Here is an 18,568-nt window from a genome sequence, read left to right as displayed (position 1 = left end):
ATGGTCGAGTTGGCCTAATCAGGGCTTACATTCTTGCATTGCAAATTTCCATAACTAGCTCATCTCTCCCAGTCCAAGTCTTGTAACCTTCCCCAAGCAATGCCGGGAAAAACACTCTCAGCTGGCTAATTTTAGGTGCTCAAAGATGAATTTCTTAGCCTTGACTTTTTTTCCCTCTCCCTTTAGCCGTTGTTGTCTGCAACATTTTAAGCGTGATATTACAGTGTAAAACATCCAAAGTAGGAGTGACCTTCTCCCAGCTGCACCGATACAAGTGCCAGCTGTGCTTTCTGCTATGTGGTGTCAAAGCCTCGTAATACAGTTCAGTAGCCCTTTGAAGAATAGAAAATCTCCTTGTGAAATACCCCAGTGATCAAATTAATATTTCTCCAACTTATCAACAGAGTGGAAACAGACACAAAGGACATCAACGGTAGTAAATTCCAACATGCAAATGCCTGGAAAACACATTTATGCTGTGTAAATATTTAATATTGTTATGTATGTGCCAAGACAAATAATGAAGTTTATAACTGATATCTAATTAGAAAAAAAGAGCTCTGGCAAGGTTTTGATCATTTTAAAAATCAACAGCTTGATTTAAAAGCATCTGTGCGGGGAAAAAAAAGGGGGGGGAAGTTGATCTTTTGTTGGAACGTGCTTTGACGTGTCATTTACCGCTTAATGTGGGATTAATTGCTCCTCTGTCCTATTATGTTTCATTAGAAGACTTGGCCTCGAGAATCTCTTTATTGCCAATATACTAATCACACTGCTGCGTAATGATGATTTAGTCATAGTAAAATATTAATAGGTTATTCATGAGCACCTGTATGGCAATGCATACTTCTAACACATAGCTTCTAAGGATTAGTAGCTTGCATGTCTCTGAGTTTGAATATGTTTTTCCTTATCTAAATGTTTGTTTCCATCTCTCTGTATCTGTCTGTCTCTTTCGTTCTGTACACATACACACGTACACAGTCTCTAGTAACTATCAAAACAATGTCTCATCTGTGAAAAGAAACTGTGCAGGCTTCCATATTAGGAAGTGAGGTTATTTTGCTTTGAAGTGAGTCATCTATGAGGATTCTGTACTTTTATTAAAAATATTTGCACATTTCAATGTTCTAACAGTTTCCTATTCTGATTATGTTTACTTTAATCCAGTATTGTTTTTCCTGGCAGGCACAGACCCATCAAATTAACTTTGATTAATGCTAGCAGGTTTGTTGTTTGAGCTTGTAACCCCCCACCACCATCACAAAAGTTTTATTTTTCATTCTCTGTAAAAAGAATAGAAAATGTGGCCTGCAATATGTTCCTGTTTTGTTGGATTTGTTGTCAACTGCCAGGACTAATGGGTTGTGCTGGTCTAATCTGATATGTAGTTAACATTTTGTGACATTGACATGTGACATTGAGTGTTATTTTTGTTCACTTTCATTCCTATTTGGCTTGTTTGTCAGTTTTGCAAAGTCAGTCAGACTCAGTCCTGTGTGGTTTTGGCAAGTCAAAAAAAACCCTTTTGTATATATTTGTACTATAAACAGTGTTCGTACTGTTTTAGATCCAGTGTTGTTTCAGTATCATTGATGTACTATTATAGTTGTCAATATTTTTATATTGTCTGTTTTTGAATTTTAGTTATAGATTTAGTAATTTTGTGGTGTGTTTTTGTCATTTTGCTATTTTTTCAAAGATTAGTTAGAATTTTTTTAGTACTTGTAATGCAAAAATGTTGCCTTGTATAGTAAACATTTTTTTAAATGTTTAATTTTATTTCAGTTTATTTTATTTAAAGTAGTGAATTATGTTAATGATGAAGGAAAAAGTACAAATATACATATAGTAAAATATCTACAGAAGGACTAACATGATGCAAAACTAAAGTCAATAAAAAAACACAGGGCCGTATATATATATATGTATATATATATATGAAGAGTTCAGATGCAAAAGCCTCTAAGTGCCATTTGAAATTTTCTTCTAAATTGATCATTTTTATCAAGCTTGTATATTTAAGTTCAGTAATTTCACTTAAATGGCAATGAAGATTACCTATTAATTGTCATTTAAGTGAAATTACTGAACTTAAATATACAAGCTTGATAAAAATGGTCATTTTAGAAGAAAATTTCAATTGGTATTTAGAGGCTTTTGCATCTGAACTCTTCATATATAAACTATATATATATATATAAACTATATATATATATATATATATATATATATATATATATATATTTACAGCTTTATCAATCTAGTTTAATCCAATGAGCTGCATTCCTGTGGTCAAATAAACATGACGAACATTTAGCAATGAGTTGCATTCATCATTTCAGCCTATAATCTAATTCATACATGTCTTTCTTTACAGGTTCTGAGCTCAAGTAAAGGATCGGCCACTGCTAACTCCCAATTGTTAACACTGAATTCTGTGGAGGGAGCTAAACCTGGCTCTATTGTGGGGTCTGTACGTTCACCTGATTCTCAGACCCTTCCTGAAGCAGGCCAGGTCACGTACACCGTGGTGGGAGGAACAGACTTTGACGGCACCTTTGTGGTAGAGCGTCAGACGGGTGACGTTTACCTGGCCCGTGAGCTTGACTTTGAAAAAGCTCCTCGATACACTCTCCAGGTTGAGGTGGATGACTTCTCCATGCCCCTCCCTAAAAGTCACATTGTAACAGTGGTAATTGATGTCCAGGACAGCAACGATCATGCTCCCGAGTTTCCCGAAGACCCCGTTATCATCGTGGTCCCTGAGAGCGCAGATCCTGGGTCGACTATCTACACCTTCCAGGCCATTGATAAAGACGGAAGTGGACCCAACAGTGAAGTACGCTATTTCATCCTTCAACAGTGGCCAAACATCCCAGATCTCCTGTTCCTGGATCCAACTACAGGAGTTCTCTCTCTGGGAATGATGCTGGATCACGAGAGGACCTCTTCACTCCTCTTGGTGGTCCAGGCGACTGATTCGCCCCCCGATGTCAGTCAGCAGCGCCGTGGTACAGTCACGGCCCGTATATTTGTCACTGACGTGAATGATAACGGCCCTGTGTTCATCTCACCGTCTGTGGTGAGTGTGATGGAGGACCAGCCGGTGGGCTTTGTCGTGGTCTATGTCATGGCTGTTGATCCAGACCAGGGAGAGAACGGACGAGTGACATACCGTATCCAGAGCGGCAACGCCGGAGCAAAGTTCAGCCTTAACCCAGATACAGGTAAACTAGAGACTCAGTCTGAATGAAGTGTGTGATGTTCACTATATATTTTTGTCAATTTGAAGATTCTTAAAAATTGCATTTAGTTTATTTATTTAGATTTTTTTAAAAATGTTTCTTGTGCTCAACGAGGCTGTTTATTTGATTAAAATACAGTAAAAGCTGAAATATTACAGTTTTAAATAATTGTTTTCTATTTAAAAATATATAATAATGTAATATATTTCTGTGATTAATACTCCCATGATCCTTCAGAAATCATTCTATCATACTGATTTGATTTTCTAAATTTTATCAATGTTGCTAACAGTTGTGCTGCTTATTATTTCTATAAAAATAAATCAGGACTATTTGATGAATAGAAAGTTCAAAAGAACAGCATTTAAATGAAATACAAATCTTTTGTATCATTATTTCTAGGAATATAAATCTGACAGTTCATCGCGATACGATATCGATTCTCTCAGCCAGCAATACGATATTTGCCGATTCCTCAAAAAATTCTGCGATACGATTACGATTTGATTCGATTCAGGGCTATATCGATTGATCGATCCATATCGATGTATTGTTACACCCCTAACTATTACTGTCACTTTTGATACATTTCAAAAGAGTCCCTGCTGAATACAAGTATAAAAAAATGTACAGGCCCTTTTTTGAACATAGTTTATATATTGAAAAATATTTAACAATACAAAACTATAACTGATTTTAAGCACATTTTAACTCATTCTAATTTATAAAACAATGCTAAACACCACAAAATGCTGTGGTGGGTATGTAAAATGATAAGAAAGGTTAGCACTAATGCAACCATACTTACTGCATAATTGTTTATTTATCTTTTCAAACCTTGTTATTTGAGTTGTCTTGCATTTTGATTGATTTTCAAATGCTGTGGCCAACCTACTGGTAACATTAGTACATGCAGCAGTGATTAAATTGATGAGCGAACAGGACATTAAGGGATTAGTTTTTTGTCATCATTTCCTCACCCTCATGTCATTCCAGACTTCCAGTGAAAATTGCATCGCATGCGAAATGCACCTTCATGTTGACTCTGCATTTCTGCTTGAATCGCATATTTCCTCTCCTCCCAAGTCAGAATTCTCTAAATACCCTTTAGTTCTCTTAATCCTAAAAACTGCCAGCTCAACATTTCATCCATTCTGAGAAATGCTATCCTGTGCTGTGAGTTCTGAACAGTTTCCTTCGTGTGTGTGTGTGCGCATCAGGGCATCATTCATGACATAAAGCAGGAGTGTAAGACAGTACACGCCACTCAGCTCGGCTATTTACAGCATGTTCTGCCACTAACAGAAAGCTCAGACAACAGAAATAATTTAAAAATGATAATATATAAGCTTAAAGTGAGATTGAACCTCTTTTCTATGCAATGAAAATACAGTATATGGTCACCAGAGGCTGTCAAGCTCCACCTCGTTTCACAGAAAAGGCTTAAAATCCCAGACTAAAATGTATGTTTGAGCTGTTTTAACTGTGTTTAAGCAACTTGCACTGGCATATCTTTAAATATGTCACTGCCATTGTTTTGTCTCAAGTAATATAATGTTCACAAGTAATGTTCTAGGTTAGTAATGTTTTTTTTTTTCTAAGGAACTTGCATAAGCTACTTAAATGTCCTAATCGAACTAAGGCCTAATCCTGGTTTAACAAGCCATCTCTTTGAAACCAGGCCAAAAACACCATAAAATTAGTCCATTGTATTTTAAAATATTTTGAAGTCGTATGTTGGTTTGTGTGTGAAACTGAGTGAAATTACAGTCATTATTCTCTTCTGAGAGGTTTGAGATCTTCAGATATGAGAATCAATGGTTCATCTTTGAAGTCAAAACTGAAGTCAAGACAGGTGAATGATATTTGAGAGCTCCAGCAGATGAAAGGATTTTAAATGAATAACTACTGATTATCATATGGCTTCTGAAGACCATTTATGATTGACTAGCTTTATTGTGGTTCTTTATCAATTTTCTTTTAGCATTCACTTTCATTGTAGAAAAGACCTGCATCAACTTTTCATCAAACTTTTGTAATCCATGAAAGCTTGTTTCAGAATGACATAAGGTTGAGTAAATGATGATAGGATCTTCATTTTGGGGAGAGCAGTCTCTTTAAAATAACATTTTGTCTGCTTTGTAAATGACAAACTCTTTTACTAACTTTGGAAGCTCATTATTAATCCTCTCCGCTATTAACATGAGAATAGAAAAGCAAAACATCTCCATTCTTCTTCTCGGTTTCTCCTTACGTTATCGTAGCACAAATGTTGAGGAGTCAAATAGTCTGAAAATATGCAAGCTGGTAATACTAACCAGATTAAAGCCTCAAAGGCATGTTAGCTCAGCGTTATGGAGATAGAAGAGAGGGAAAAATAAATCAAGACAGAACGAAAACACCCTCTAGTGTCCTAGTTCCCATCATGCCTTTACAGCCTGCTTTGAATCACTTTGTCTGGTTCTTTAAAAGCATGAAATTGAGATTGGATCAATAGGAGCACCGCTCGCCTGTGGTAGGCTAACGACAGGGGCGCTGGCACCCCCAAATTTGAGCAGGGCACGGCAGGCTGGGCCGTTGCGTGTCTGGAGTGCTTGTTTATGCACTCTTTGTGTTTGCTGTGGAAAAAACTCATAAACTGCGGCCAGATAGTTGAGCTGTTACAGTGGCTCAGCGAGTGTTCAGGTAGGGAGGGCTTAAAAATCATCATTTAAATACGTCGCATGACTTATTTGTAACGCAGCAGAAAGGCGTCAACTCTTCGTGTTGCGATGTTTCTTATGCGAGATCAAAGTGTGCTACAAGATGGAAAGCATTCGCCCTGCGAGCGTGTGAATGAGGCTTTGCTTAAGCGCGAGTGGTTTTGTTTTAAACAATTTACATCATGGCTTCATTACTGTGTAATTGTTTAAATGCAGTTCAACAGGCGATCACTCACAAGAAATACCAGACACAAAGCTTATCACATTCATCATATGGTAGCCTAACACTTTTGCTTATTTCCTCTTTAGGCTCTTTGTCTATTCTTAGACCAATTGACCGTGAAGAGCAAGACCTCTACAACTTGACCATAGTGGCAGAAGACCACGGTTTACAACAGCACAGCAGCTCCCAGTTACTGTCAATCCAGGTGATTGACGTAAACGACGAGGCGCCGTACTTTGAGGAAAGTGAATATGAAGCTTTTATTGCAGAGAATCAGCCTGCAGGAACCACTGTGCTGCTCGTTTCAGCTTCTGATATGGATCAAGGTAAAATATACTCCTATTATATATACATACATATATATAGTTTTGTATAAGGGCCACTGGTGGATATTCCATATATTATCCATGGATATTTATATAAGGCCCATTGGTATTATATTTAAATATTTTCTTATTTTCATTAATAAATATTTTATTAATTGTAATTAAGATAATTAAACCATGTCTTTGGCCGTCATGTCACATCTCGTGCCACAGTTATAAGACTTACAAAAAGATTAGTTTCATTAAATTCCTTATTACAGAAGATACATGTGAGTCAGGAGCATGATTAATTATGGTAATTTTGAATCCAGTTATGGTCTTTTTTAAACACTAAATTTACGTGTTAAATGAATGATGATAAAAAGAAATTGTGTTTACATTAACCCTGTATCCTTGCCACACAACAACTTGCCTGATATTAAACGGTACTGTCTGTAAATGCATGCATTGAGTGAGAAAAGTTCATTTCCACCTTGTGAGAGTAGTGATGGTCACACCATCCTCTTTAAAAGTGACACGAATGTTTGTTTACAGCTCACATTTCCCTAAAAACACTGGATACCACAGCCAAACCCATCACAAATAAAAGCGTGTGGTTTTAATTGGTGCCAGCCGGGGGAGTGCTGCATTCTCTTGGACTTACTCAGGGGCAAATAAAACAGAAGGATCATAAACTCTCTCTCCATGAACAATTAGCGAGGTAAACAGGTGACACTCTGCCAGATTGTTCGCCTTTTGCACGCGATCTGCCATCCAAGTACCAGAGGGGGGAGGGCGATAGAGACCAACTGCTTAGACAGCGGAATTAACTACAAACAAATAAAAACAGGGTGTGCTGCCGTGTTTATTCATTCCGTGAGAAACATCTATTGTAAAAAGTGAACATAGCCTCTTAAGAATGACGGCTTTTATTTCCTCAGACGTGATCGTTTGAACTTGCATTTGGGGAAACTGTGCAGATTCATCTGTCATGTCTCGTCTTTATGCTTTTTCCATAGGGACTAATGGAATCGTGATGTACGGAAGCATTGCAGGAGATGATTTCAGTATTCATCCGGTGACAGGAGTCATAACCACCTCCAAACCTTTAGACAGGGAGGCCCAAGGGGTCTATGCTGTGACAGGTACATCAAACAGAATGCTACTGCTCAATTTCAACAGAGAATGTATTCTCGGATGTTCTAACTAAAAAAATGTACTTTTAGTTTTGGTTTCTGCCAATGTCATGTCACGGTTGGGCACGCGTTTGTTTAGCCAGTTTATAACTTCTTTCTCATAAACAGTTTATGCCAGAGATGGTGGTTCTCCCCCCAATTTCGCCAAGACCACAGTGCACGTCACAGTGCTGGATGAGAATGACAACAGGCCGGCTTTTGGGAGAGTGTACTACAGTCTGGAGGTGCCTGAGAACCAGGAGCCTGTGACACTCTTCACAATTAGAGCCACAGATCAAGACTCTGGGGACAGTGGGGTGCTACACTACAAAATCACTGGTATTAATGCCACGAGCAATATTATTGTTGTCGTAAATGTTAAAAAGTCGGTAACGCTTTCTTTTACAGTCCAGTTACCCATGTAAATACTATGTACTTATTTTAGTAACAACAATTACTGGGTAATAACTAGTACTAGCCCTGAACCTACCCCCAAACCTACCCCTGTTCCATGTACTTACCTTATATTAGCCAGTACTTTCTAGGTAAGTACACTGTAAGTACTGTACTGTAAAAGCAAGCGTAACCAAAAAGTCTTTCCCAAAGTAATTTCCCATTAATGCTTGTTGCAATAATTGGTACAATCTCATCAGAACTCTGTCTAGACAACAACATTGACTAGGTTAGTATTGCTTAAATGGAAGTGAATGATCCAGGCTGCATTATTTAATCAAAAATATAGAGAAAACCACAGAGCAAATATTATTAAAAATTTAAATAATCATTTTCTATTTGTATATATATGTAAATTTAATTTATTCCTGTGATGGCATCATGGCATCATTTAGCGCTTGAGTAACATTTTTATTATTATTAATGTATTTTTGTGAAAACTTACGATTCTTTGATAAAAGTTTAAAAGAATATTATTTATTTGAAATTGCAGAATAAAAGTATTCTTTCCACAAACAACCCCAAATGTTTAAATGATAATGTACTTTTAGTCACTTGGTAAATATCTTGCGCATCATTTTGAAGAAAAGATTCATTATTCTACAAAAAGGTAGCCAAACATTGTGAACTATCTGAACTATCTGAAATAACTAGAAGTTATTTATTTATTTATCCATTCCATTATTACATTACAGGATATAGTATTTATGAAATAAGATATGAGAATAAGAGATTATGCAATATATATTGAACTCTTCACAGATCAGTGTTAATGAATTGAACAGGCCAGATGAAAACATTTTTTTAATCTTTCTTTTCTCAGAGGGAGACCATTTTGGTGATTTCCACCTGGACAGGAAATCAGGTGTGCTGTCCACCTCTAGGCCTTTGGATCGAGAGTCCAATGCAAAGTACACCCTCACCGTGGAAGCACAAGATCAGGGCATGCCGCCCCTCACCAGCACTGTCACTTTGGACATCAATGTGCTGGACCTGAATGACAACAGCCCAGTGTTTCCCAGCAGCAGCTACTCTGTGGAAGTATCAGAAGATGCTTCAGAAGGGTCTCTTGTTCTGGAGGTTTCAGCCTCAGACAAAGACGAAGGCTCCAACAGCGAGGTAGTCTACTTCTTGAGCCCTGAATCCAGAGGAATGTTCATTGTGGACCAACACACAGGTCGCATTATTACAGCGGCAGCTCTCGACCGAGAAAAAGTGGCCTCCTACAGCTTCCAAATCTACGCCATGGACTCCTCAGCTGCCAATCCCCGAAACACTTCCGCTGAAGTGACCGTCCAGGTCTTAGATGTAAACGACAATGCCCCCTTCTTCATCACAGACCCGCTCATCATCAATGTATCCAGCAGTAGTCTCTCCAACCGTAAAGTGCTTGCCACCATGAGAGCTGAAGATAAGGACTTTGGTGCAAATGGATCTGTATTTTATCGGTTTGCGAATCCTGTCAAAGGCTTCACCATAAACTCCTTGACAGGGGACATCCAGGCAACTGAGAAGCTCCATGCGCTGACCCAGAGCCAGCGGACCCTCTTTGTGGAGGCCATGGATCAGGGTAACCCATCACAGTCCTCTCTGGGAGTGGTGGTCGTGTACATCCGAGAGCAGAGTTACCAGGGCATCCGCTTTGTGCGCAACACTAGGGATGTGAGCCTGCAGGAAAATGCTGCTAAAGGTATGATAATGTCTAAATGCTGTTCATCAGTGATATATGGCTGTAGCTCAAACTGTATAGCATGAGGCTAGCAACACTAAGGTCATGGGTTTGATTCCCAGCTGATAAAATGTATTTTTTGTATGCAAGTCATAATGCCAGTGTAATATAAAAACGAGGGAAATCAGTTGCACGGCTAAATATCCAATGTTGTCCGATATGATAAATAAAAAATTGCAATGTTGGATGACACCCTTTATGATATTTATATTGTGCATCACTACAATCTCTCATACATGCCAAGTTGATGAAAATAATCCTTTAATCATCCATGGTCTTGTCTTTTTCACAGGTACAGCAGTTGTTCAGATACAGGCACACTATCCTGATGGATCTAACAGTGGCATCAACTACAGCATTTTCAGTGGCAACAAGCTGCAGTCCTTTAGCATCAGCCCCCACACAGGTGTGATAGTAAATCTAAGTCTTTGCATCAATATTTTTGTATTGGGAAGGATGTTTCGCAATTTATCATAATAAATAAATTCATTATTTTAGGTGAGATTTGGGTAGAAAGTTCCATGGGTCTGGACTTTGAGGAGACCCCACGACTCCGCCTGGTGGTCAAGGCTGAAACCGCGTCCTCCAGCTCCTTCATGGCAGTCAACCTTCTCCTACAGGATGTCAATGACAACTTACCACGCTTTCAACTTCACAATTACGTTGCTTATGTTCGTGAGGCCCAGGGTTATGATCATCCTATCATTCAGGTGCAGTAATCTCCCATCATTTTTCTGAATGGGCTGAGTGTTCATAAAAGTGTAAAGTTGTGGAGTACAACATCCCTTGGCCTAAATACAGCATATTTTCAGTGCAAGCTAGAAGAGTTTCCTTTGCATTTCCACAGTGTTTTTATTGTCCATGGTGAGAATAAAGGCTTAGCTGTCCAACATAGCCACAACCAATTCCATTTTTTAAAAATAATTTCAGTTCCAAAGCCAACATTGCTTAGGGTTATGTTACGTTCGAGCAGCTGTTGCAAATCTGCCTGTGTTTTTATTGCCAATTTCACTGGTAATTTCCTCAGGTGTTGGCAAATGACCTGGACCAGGGTCAGAATGGGCAGGTGACCTACTCCATAAGGTCATCATCCATGAGTGGCCTCTTCAAGATCGACCCGGTCACAGGCAGTATATCCACCGCTGCCATCATGGACAGAGAAATCTGGACACAGACTAAGTACTAAGTTCTTCCTTACACTTTTTATGTTGTTTCCTTTTAACTATGACCAAAAGAGTCTGTAGATCCTTAAAAAATTGTGATTGAAACGTAGTCTTAAATACACCTTTTTACACCTTGATAAATAGTTTTTATTTTAATTGTTTCTAGAATTTGCATTTAAAACATCTTACATTTCTTTCCCATCAACATGAAAATAGTCCGTGAGAATGCCCAGTCTCTGACACTAATTTTATTGTTGTGTCTCCAGCCTGGTTATTATGGCAACGGACAGAGGCAGCCCTCGGTTAGCAGGTTCTGCCACTCTCACGGTGATCATTGTAGACCTGAATGACAACAGTCCCACCATCCCAGTTCCACATGAAGTCCGGATCCCTGAGAGTAAGTTGACTGCTATTTGAACTCAATATCATTGCTGTAATCAATTAACTAAATTTCCTATTTTTTCTGGCAGACAAACAATGAGGCACACCGTGCTAAAAAAAAAAGACTCAATTACCAGGCGTTTTTCTCGCCAAAGTTCTCAATGGTTATTTCCTGTCACTGATGTTGTACAATGTGTCCAATAATGCTTGCCATTTTCCAGCAAAACTTAATCATTTTGAAAGGTGCAACCACAAATGGAAAAAAAAAAGTGAATTACATATTACATAGGGTTATCAAGATTGTCTATTTCTTTCTCTAGATACTTTGATTGGGACCCTGATCACTCAGGTCACAGGGAATGATGTGGACTCTGGGCCTTCTCTCTCCTATTCCCTTCTTCTGGACTCAGACACTCAAGGGAAGTTTGGAATACACCGCTTTGGAGGAGACGTGTCCTTGACCGCCTCTCTGGACTTTGAAGAGAGGACATGGTACATATTGACCGTCAGATCCTCAGACACCAAGCAACAGAGTTATGCAAATCTGACCGTGCTTGTGGAGGATGTGAATGATAATGCACCAGTCTTCTCCCAGGACCTTTACGAGGTACGTCAGAAGAGATCTCAGGTTTAGGATGAACATTGATTGAAAAAGTGAATTTACTTTGAAATTAAACCCAATACAGTTATTTGACCAATCAGAATTAGGTACACCAGAGTAATAATAATAGCAGATTACATAAGCTTTGATACTCTCTTCCCTGTTTAATGAATCAGTTCCTCTGGTTAACATCCTTAACAGCACTTACAGTTTATTTAAATGTCAATGAGATATATTTGTATTCAGAAAATATTCCCTGTGAGCACCACATTTAAAAAAAAAAATTCTTGAAGTAAAAAGAAATATAAATTGATGCTATGTTCTGCTCAAAGCAGTCAGTGTTAAGGCCGATTTATGTCTTTGGCAGGTGACTCTAGCGGAACACTCGCCAGCAGGAAGCTCAGTTATCACAGTAACTGCTACAGATAAGGACTCCGGAGAGAACGGAAGGATAACATACAGGGTCGTGTCAACAAAGGACATGTTCTACATTGACCCAAGCAATGGTAATTTATCCTTTTGTTCCTGTTGTTATCCTGTTGTTTCTATTATTTTTCATCCAAATCATTGTCAAATGTCTTGTAGAATTTATTTCTAAGGAACAAGGCAGTTGATGCAGTGGTTCTCAGATGTTTTTTTCTTCTGGACCCACATTGTAAGAAGACAAGTGGCAATCCAACACTATATCAATTTTATTAGTCAAACAAAAACACTGAATAGAAAAAAAAATCTTTGGAAATTTAGTGAATTATGAACAACAGAAGTAGTGTGATTACTTGCTATTACCAAGGAAAGATACATTTTTGCCTAAAGACTCTAAACTTAGATGGATGACAGTACCCCTTTGATTAATATTATTGGGTTTTCAACCACCAGTTAAGAACCACTGTTTTAAAGCATATAGTAAAAGCCCTGTTCTCACCTTGAATCTTATCCTGCAATTTCTTTACATAGGTACTCTGTTCATCAAGCAGAAGGTTGAGTTTGACTCGCAGCGCCCTTCCATTTTGGTGGTGATTGAAGCCAGTGATAGTGGAACACCATCGTTGAGCACCCTTAGCACAGTTCAGGTGCATGTGTCTGATGTCAATGACAATGCCCCTGTATTCCACCAGACTGAGTACAGAGCATCTGTATCCGAAGACGAAGTTCCTGGTTCGACCATTCTAACCCTGGAAGCGGTGGATGGGGACTTATCTAGGGACAACTGTGGCTTTGATTTTGCCATCGCCAGTGGGAACATCGGTAATGCCTTCCAAATTGAGAGCAGTGTTCGCTTCCTTGAGGGCCATGGATTTCAGACAGTTGGAACGCTGATATTAGTTGATAAGCTTGACTTTGAGATTGTGAGTGGCTACAATCTTACTATTGTGGTCTCAGATCGTGGCATACCACAACAAAGTTCAAATGTCCCAGTTTTAATCACTGTAGTGGACACCAACGATAACCCACCGTCCTTCAGTAGGGCGGAATACAAAGTTGTTGTCAATGAAAAGGCAGAAACAGGAACAGAAATACTTCAACTTTTTGCTGTGGACCCTGACTCGACACCTAACGGAGAGGTTCAGTATTCAATCAGTTCTGGAGATGAATCTGAGCTCTTTTCTGTAGATCGGTGGACTGGGTCCCTTCGTCTGCGGAGGTCTCTTGATAGTGAGGAACAGTCTTCTTACATGTTCATTATTCAGGCCTCGGATGGTCAGGGCCACTTTGCTCTTGCTCCTGTAACTGTCGAGGTCAAGGACATCAATAATAACCGGCCTTACTTTCCTCTTGAATTACTTACAGCAAGCATTCGTGAAAACCAGCCCCAGAATGCTCTAGTAACCATATTACATGCCATTGATCATGACAAAGGAGCATATGGAGAACTGAGATATTTCCTGATGTATAATTCCGGCAATGGTAAAGATTCCTTTCTAGTGAACCAAACCTCTGGTGAGGTGCGAACCCGCTTTACATTCGACTTTGAGAAGATAAACACTTTCAATTTTATTGCCATTGCAATGGATGCAGGCAACTACTCTTCTACAGTCACAGTGCAAGTTTTTGTGACTGGTGAAGATGAGTATGACCCCATATTCACTAACTCAGATTTCACCTTCCGGATACCTGAGGGTGCCAAGAAAGGGCAAAGCATCGGCCAAGTAAATGCTAATGATGAGGATGGAGGCGTGGACGGCATTGTTCTCTATTCACTCACAAACAGTTCACCTTACTTTGAGGTCAACACATCTACTGGAGTGATATCCCTCAAGATGGATGCCTATCATCGTCATATAAGCCGGTCTAAAAGAGAGACGCGTCAGATGACGTTGGACGTTATTGCCCACAGTCCTTTGGAGAATTCCCGAAAAGCTTCTGCCCAGATCACAATTGATGTCACTCATACATCCTTTGGCTTGAACACCGATATGAATGTGGTACTTGCCAGTGCTATAACAGCTTCCTTGGCAGCCATCGTGTTCCTGATCATAGTTGTTGTGGTGATATTCCTCTTGAGATCCCAAAGGTACAAAAAACAAGAGACTTGCACCAGAATAGTCCACAACGGTACTGTTCTGGAGAGTCTTGAAGATTCGAAAGTTCAAGAGGATGACAAGCTATATCATCAGACCCTTCCTGGGTATGCAACAGACCAGACTGGGAACGGAGGAGGTACCTACACACGAGGTGGCTCTCTTGACCCATCTCACTCTAGTGGACGTGGTTCCGCCGAAGCTGAAGCAGCAGAAGATGATGAGATTCGGATGATTAATGAATATCCACGAGTTTCTAGCATCTCCGCCTCTATGCAGGAGCACATAGCTGCTCGCGGGCCTGACTCCGGCATCCAGCAAGATGCAGATCAGCTGTCTGACATTTCCTGTGAGCCGGGGATGGATGCAAACCAATGGTTTAAAGGGAAGAAGCTGGGAAGTTTAAGTGGGACAATGTTGTCAAGCCAGTTGCCAACTTATCGGGATGAAGGAGGTGGCTATCTTGGGGTTGGAAGGGGGCTTAACATCTCACATCCAAAAGATTACGCTTTCCCGGAGGATGGAAAGCCTCCTGTCGATGGTTCTCTAACAGCAATCGTGGCTAGCGACGAGGAACTGAGGGGCAGCTACAACTGGGACTACCTCCTCGACTGGTGCCCTCAGTTTCAGCCTCTGGCTAATGTCTTCACAGAAATTGCACGATTAAAAGATGAGAATGCTCCACCTAACCCTCGGCGGCCGTTTCATCCCAAAGCAAAGACTGATCCCAAGCCCAGAATTGACCCTCCTCCCCTAATTACCTCTGTAGCTCATCCAGGGGCAAAAACTGTTTTGCCAAAACCTGCTGTAGGCCGAACATTTCCCCACCTTTCCTCATTGCGACGGTCCCCTATTGACCACGATGGCTCTGTTTCCTCAATTGCCATGTCTCCAAGTTTTTCTCCATCGCTTTCACCGCTTTCAGCACATTCCCCTGCCATCGCTCCTTTTGGTGGTCACTCGTCCTCCATTATCAATACAACCGACCACTCCTTTGAACATGAGGAGACAGAACTGAGGATTTAATGCAGTCTAATCAAAGGATTCCCGAAAGGATTCCTACCTGACTCAGGTTCTCTAAAAATGCCTCTCCTCTGGCATGGTCCTCAACATCATGTTGTATGTAATGTCGCCCCACTGGCTGGCCAGAGGTTTCGGTGCTTTGGCACACTTCTTTAAACATACTGACTTGAGTTGTAAAAAAAGGACTTTTTTATAATGCTGTTCTAATGATCCTGAAGATCAACTGACATTTTTATTAGCCCAGCATTTGCACATTTTAAAGGACAGTTATGTTTGATGTCAATGTTTTGTAAGAGAAAACACTTTTGTATTCTATATTTTTGTACTGATGTTTTTTTTGTTTAAAAAGAATGACATATGTCAAGCGGTTGCTATAACCTGTGGTTTTATTGACATTCATTTATATTTGTATATTTGTGGCTGTTATCAGATCTTGTTCTAGTTTATAACGGTTGCCATTCTTTGTTCTAAGTATGTTCAGTATTAAGCTCTTTAATGATTGGGGAACATGTTTTTTTCTGTCAGTATTTATAAAAAAGGTTACAGAATCTGCAAAATGCCACTGTACAGTCTTTGAAGGTTATGCTGCAGACCACAGTGATCATTCATTTCTACATGCTGCTTCCCCTCCCTTAGCTCGACTAATGGGAACATAATTGTAGCTATGAAGCTAAATATATTTAAAAAAAAAAATGAAATCTAAAAACTTCATTAACATACTAAAGGCCTTTTTCATTGTTTTTAAATGTAACGCAAGAACAAAAGCTATCTGTATTTTTTTAACTACAAAGAAAATCAATAACAGAAATGTTAAACATTTTATTAGCACCTTTGAATAGCTGACACTTACAACCACCATAACATAACTGGAAATAACGTGTTGTCCTTTTTTTGTTTTCATGTTTGTTCTCAAGTGTTTTTTTGAAAACAGAATTTAACAAAATCCTCAAGGCCAGTGAAAAGGTTATTCTGTTATTACAATAAATAGGCTTCAAATAGCAATTTGATGTTCACATTTCTTGGCTTATGCTAAACTCATTTTTACTGGATGTTAATGTTTGAATAAATACATCAAGCTAATAACATGCATACATAATTGGACCAAAAAGATCTCTCACAACGTCACTACTCCCTAGTCAAGGTACTGTATAGGTCAATTTTTGTAGCATCTTTCATACATTGCTGTGGGTAAACAATTGGTAAGTTTATTATAGCACAACATGCTGGATTATTTTGTTTTTGTTTATGTAAATTGCATGGCTCCATAATGTAATGAAACTCATTTGTTAAAAAGCACTGGTGATTTGATTTTAGTGACACCTACAATGTACAGTTTGCATTAAAGTTAAAAGATGTATTAAAAGTACACATATTTCAAACTAAATAATGGCAGCATTGTAAATTCTCCTAACAGGATTCATTTGTAGCCTTTTAATTTGCTTAAGTGATTGTGAATCTTTTTTCTTTTCTTTTTTTTTGTAAATTATTTTAGAATACTTTAAAGATGATTGTAAATGTTGCCATATGACCATACTGTGCTAAAAAACAAAACAAAATCAGCATGCTTTTTTTTCCCTGATGCCCATTGTCAGTGCCTATTGAAGAAAAATATTGTGTTTATAAGTGATTGTTAATATTATGCTTTGTTTGATTCGTTTTTTGAGGTTAGGCTGATTTAACAGGATATCTCTACTTGTTTAAGAATCCTATATTTATGGCAGATCCTCCACTTTTGTACACAAACAATTCCTCACTCGTAACTGTGAACATGTTATACTCATGCTGCCTTGAAGGAAAATAAATAATGTTCAGTTGTTCTGTGTTCAATTAAAAAGTTTCTCATTGTTTGAATCACTGTTCATACGTTTTACGTGAATCAATCTGTTTACATTAATTTTGAAGAGCACTGTGGTCCCAAAAATAATGGCATTGGGCATTGATGATACAGTACTTTGTGGTGTTTTTATCGGTTAATGATGACCAGAAACCACTTAATTTTGTTCAGTTTCCTCCTTAAACCTTTTGAAGAGTTTTTTTGTGTGTGTGTATGAATTTGACAAAGTGCCTAATTAAAATGTATTTCCAATAATGAGCCTTAAACATCATCTATTACTTAATTATGAGTTGATAATACAAGTTTACATATTTTTTTAGATCTAAAACAAGACATTATTTGAACTGCATTGGAAATGTTATCTGTTTTTCAGTTGTTAAGCTTTAAGTTATATATTTTCACCATGCTTAGCTAACCTTCAAGGCTGTCCACTTCAAAATTGCTTAGATGCAGAACCAGAGATAGATGAGATCATTTCCACAGTACAAGGACTGGGCAGAGGTAAAGCCGCTGGGGCTGATGCAATGTCAGGTGAGCTTCTCCAAGCTGGAATTGAACCCCTAGCCCGCCATTTCCATCAACTCATTTTAAAGTGCTAGTGCTTTAAGCATGTTCGCCAAAATTTCTAGGAGGCTAAGATCACCACACTCTAGGGACCGTGAAGATTGTGATAACCGTGACATTTGCCTGTTGTGTGTGTCAGAGAGTTAGCCCTGGCCCGCATCTTACTGAGTCGTGAGAAGTGGCTTTCGTTCCCAACCTCTCCAAAACAGACATGATATCTGCTGTGAGGCAATCACAAGAAAAATTAAGAGAACAGAATCAACCGCTCTGCTTTTGTAGACCTGACCAAAGCTTTTGACTCGGTCAACAGAGAAGCTCTTTTTATGGTCCTGCAAAAGGCTGGCTGTCCTCCCACCCTTCTATCACTCATCAAATCTTTTCATAATGAAATGAAAGGCCGAGTTCAATTTGATAATGACCCATCAGATGAATTCCCATACATTGAGGTGTGAAACAACCCTCGCTCCAACCCTCTTTGGCATTTATTTCACCTTTTTGAGAAATTAGATAATCACACTGGTGTCACTCTTTTGACTAGGGATGATGGAAATGTAGTCAGTCTATCCCGTTTTCGGAGCAAGAACTAACCCAAGAGCTCTGTCATAAGAGAACTGCTAGACGGAAATGCTGCTGCATTATGCGCATCTT

General features: G+C 39.0%; 1 protein-coding gene across 1 annotated transcript in view; it reads left to right on the top strand.

The window, feature by feature from the left end:
• dchs1a (dachsous cadherin-related 1a) overlaps positions 1 to 17,356 on the top strand; it is a 100,187-nt gene extending 82,831 nt beyond the window's left edge. The window contains exons 10-21 of the mRNA XM_039671121.2: positions 2,381 to 3,230; positions 6,260 to 6,499; positions 7,498 to 7,623; positions 7,783 to 7,992; positions 8,930 to 9,796; positions 10,128 to 10,241; positions 10,334 to 10,545; positions 10,863 to 11,014; positions 11,265 to 11,395; positions 11,700 to 11,986; positions 12,348 to 12,486; positions 12,935 to 17,356. Coding sequence (XP_039527055.2) covers positions 2,381 to 3,230; positions 6,260 to 6,499; positions 7,498 to 7,623; positions 7,783 to 7,992; positions 8,930 to 9,796; positions 10,128 to 10,241; positions 10,334 to 10,545; positions 10,863 to 11,014; positions 11,265 to 11,395; positions 11,700 to 11,986; positions 12,348 to 12,486; positions 12,935 to 15,525 — 5,919 coding nt within the window. The 3' untranslated portion in view covers positions 15,526 to 17,356. The remainder of the gene's footprint in view (positions 1 to 2,380; positions 3,231 to 6,259; positions 6,500 to 7,497; positions 7,624 to 7,782; positions 7,993 to 8,929; positions 9,797 to 10,127; positions 10,242 to 10,333; positions 10,546 to 10,862; positions 11,015 to 11,264; positions 11,396 to 11,699; positions 11,987 to 12,347; positions 12,487 to 12,934) is intronic.
• The last annotated feature ends 1,212 nt before the right edge of the window (positions 17,357 to 18,568 follow it).

The sequence above is a fragment of the Pimephales promelas genome, chromosome 16, assembly GCF_988280905.1.
Source record: "Pimephales promelas chromosome 16, fPimPro1.hap1.1, whole genome shotgun sequence".
NCBI classification, from domain to species: Eukaryota; Metazoa; Chordata; class Actinopteri; order Cypriniformes; family Leuciscidae; genus Pimephales; species Pimephales promelas.
The sequence above is the reverse complement of the archived record's forward strand: the minus strand, read 5'-3'. Positions and strand labels throughout refer to the sequence as shown.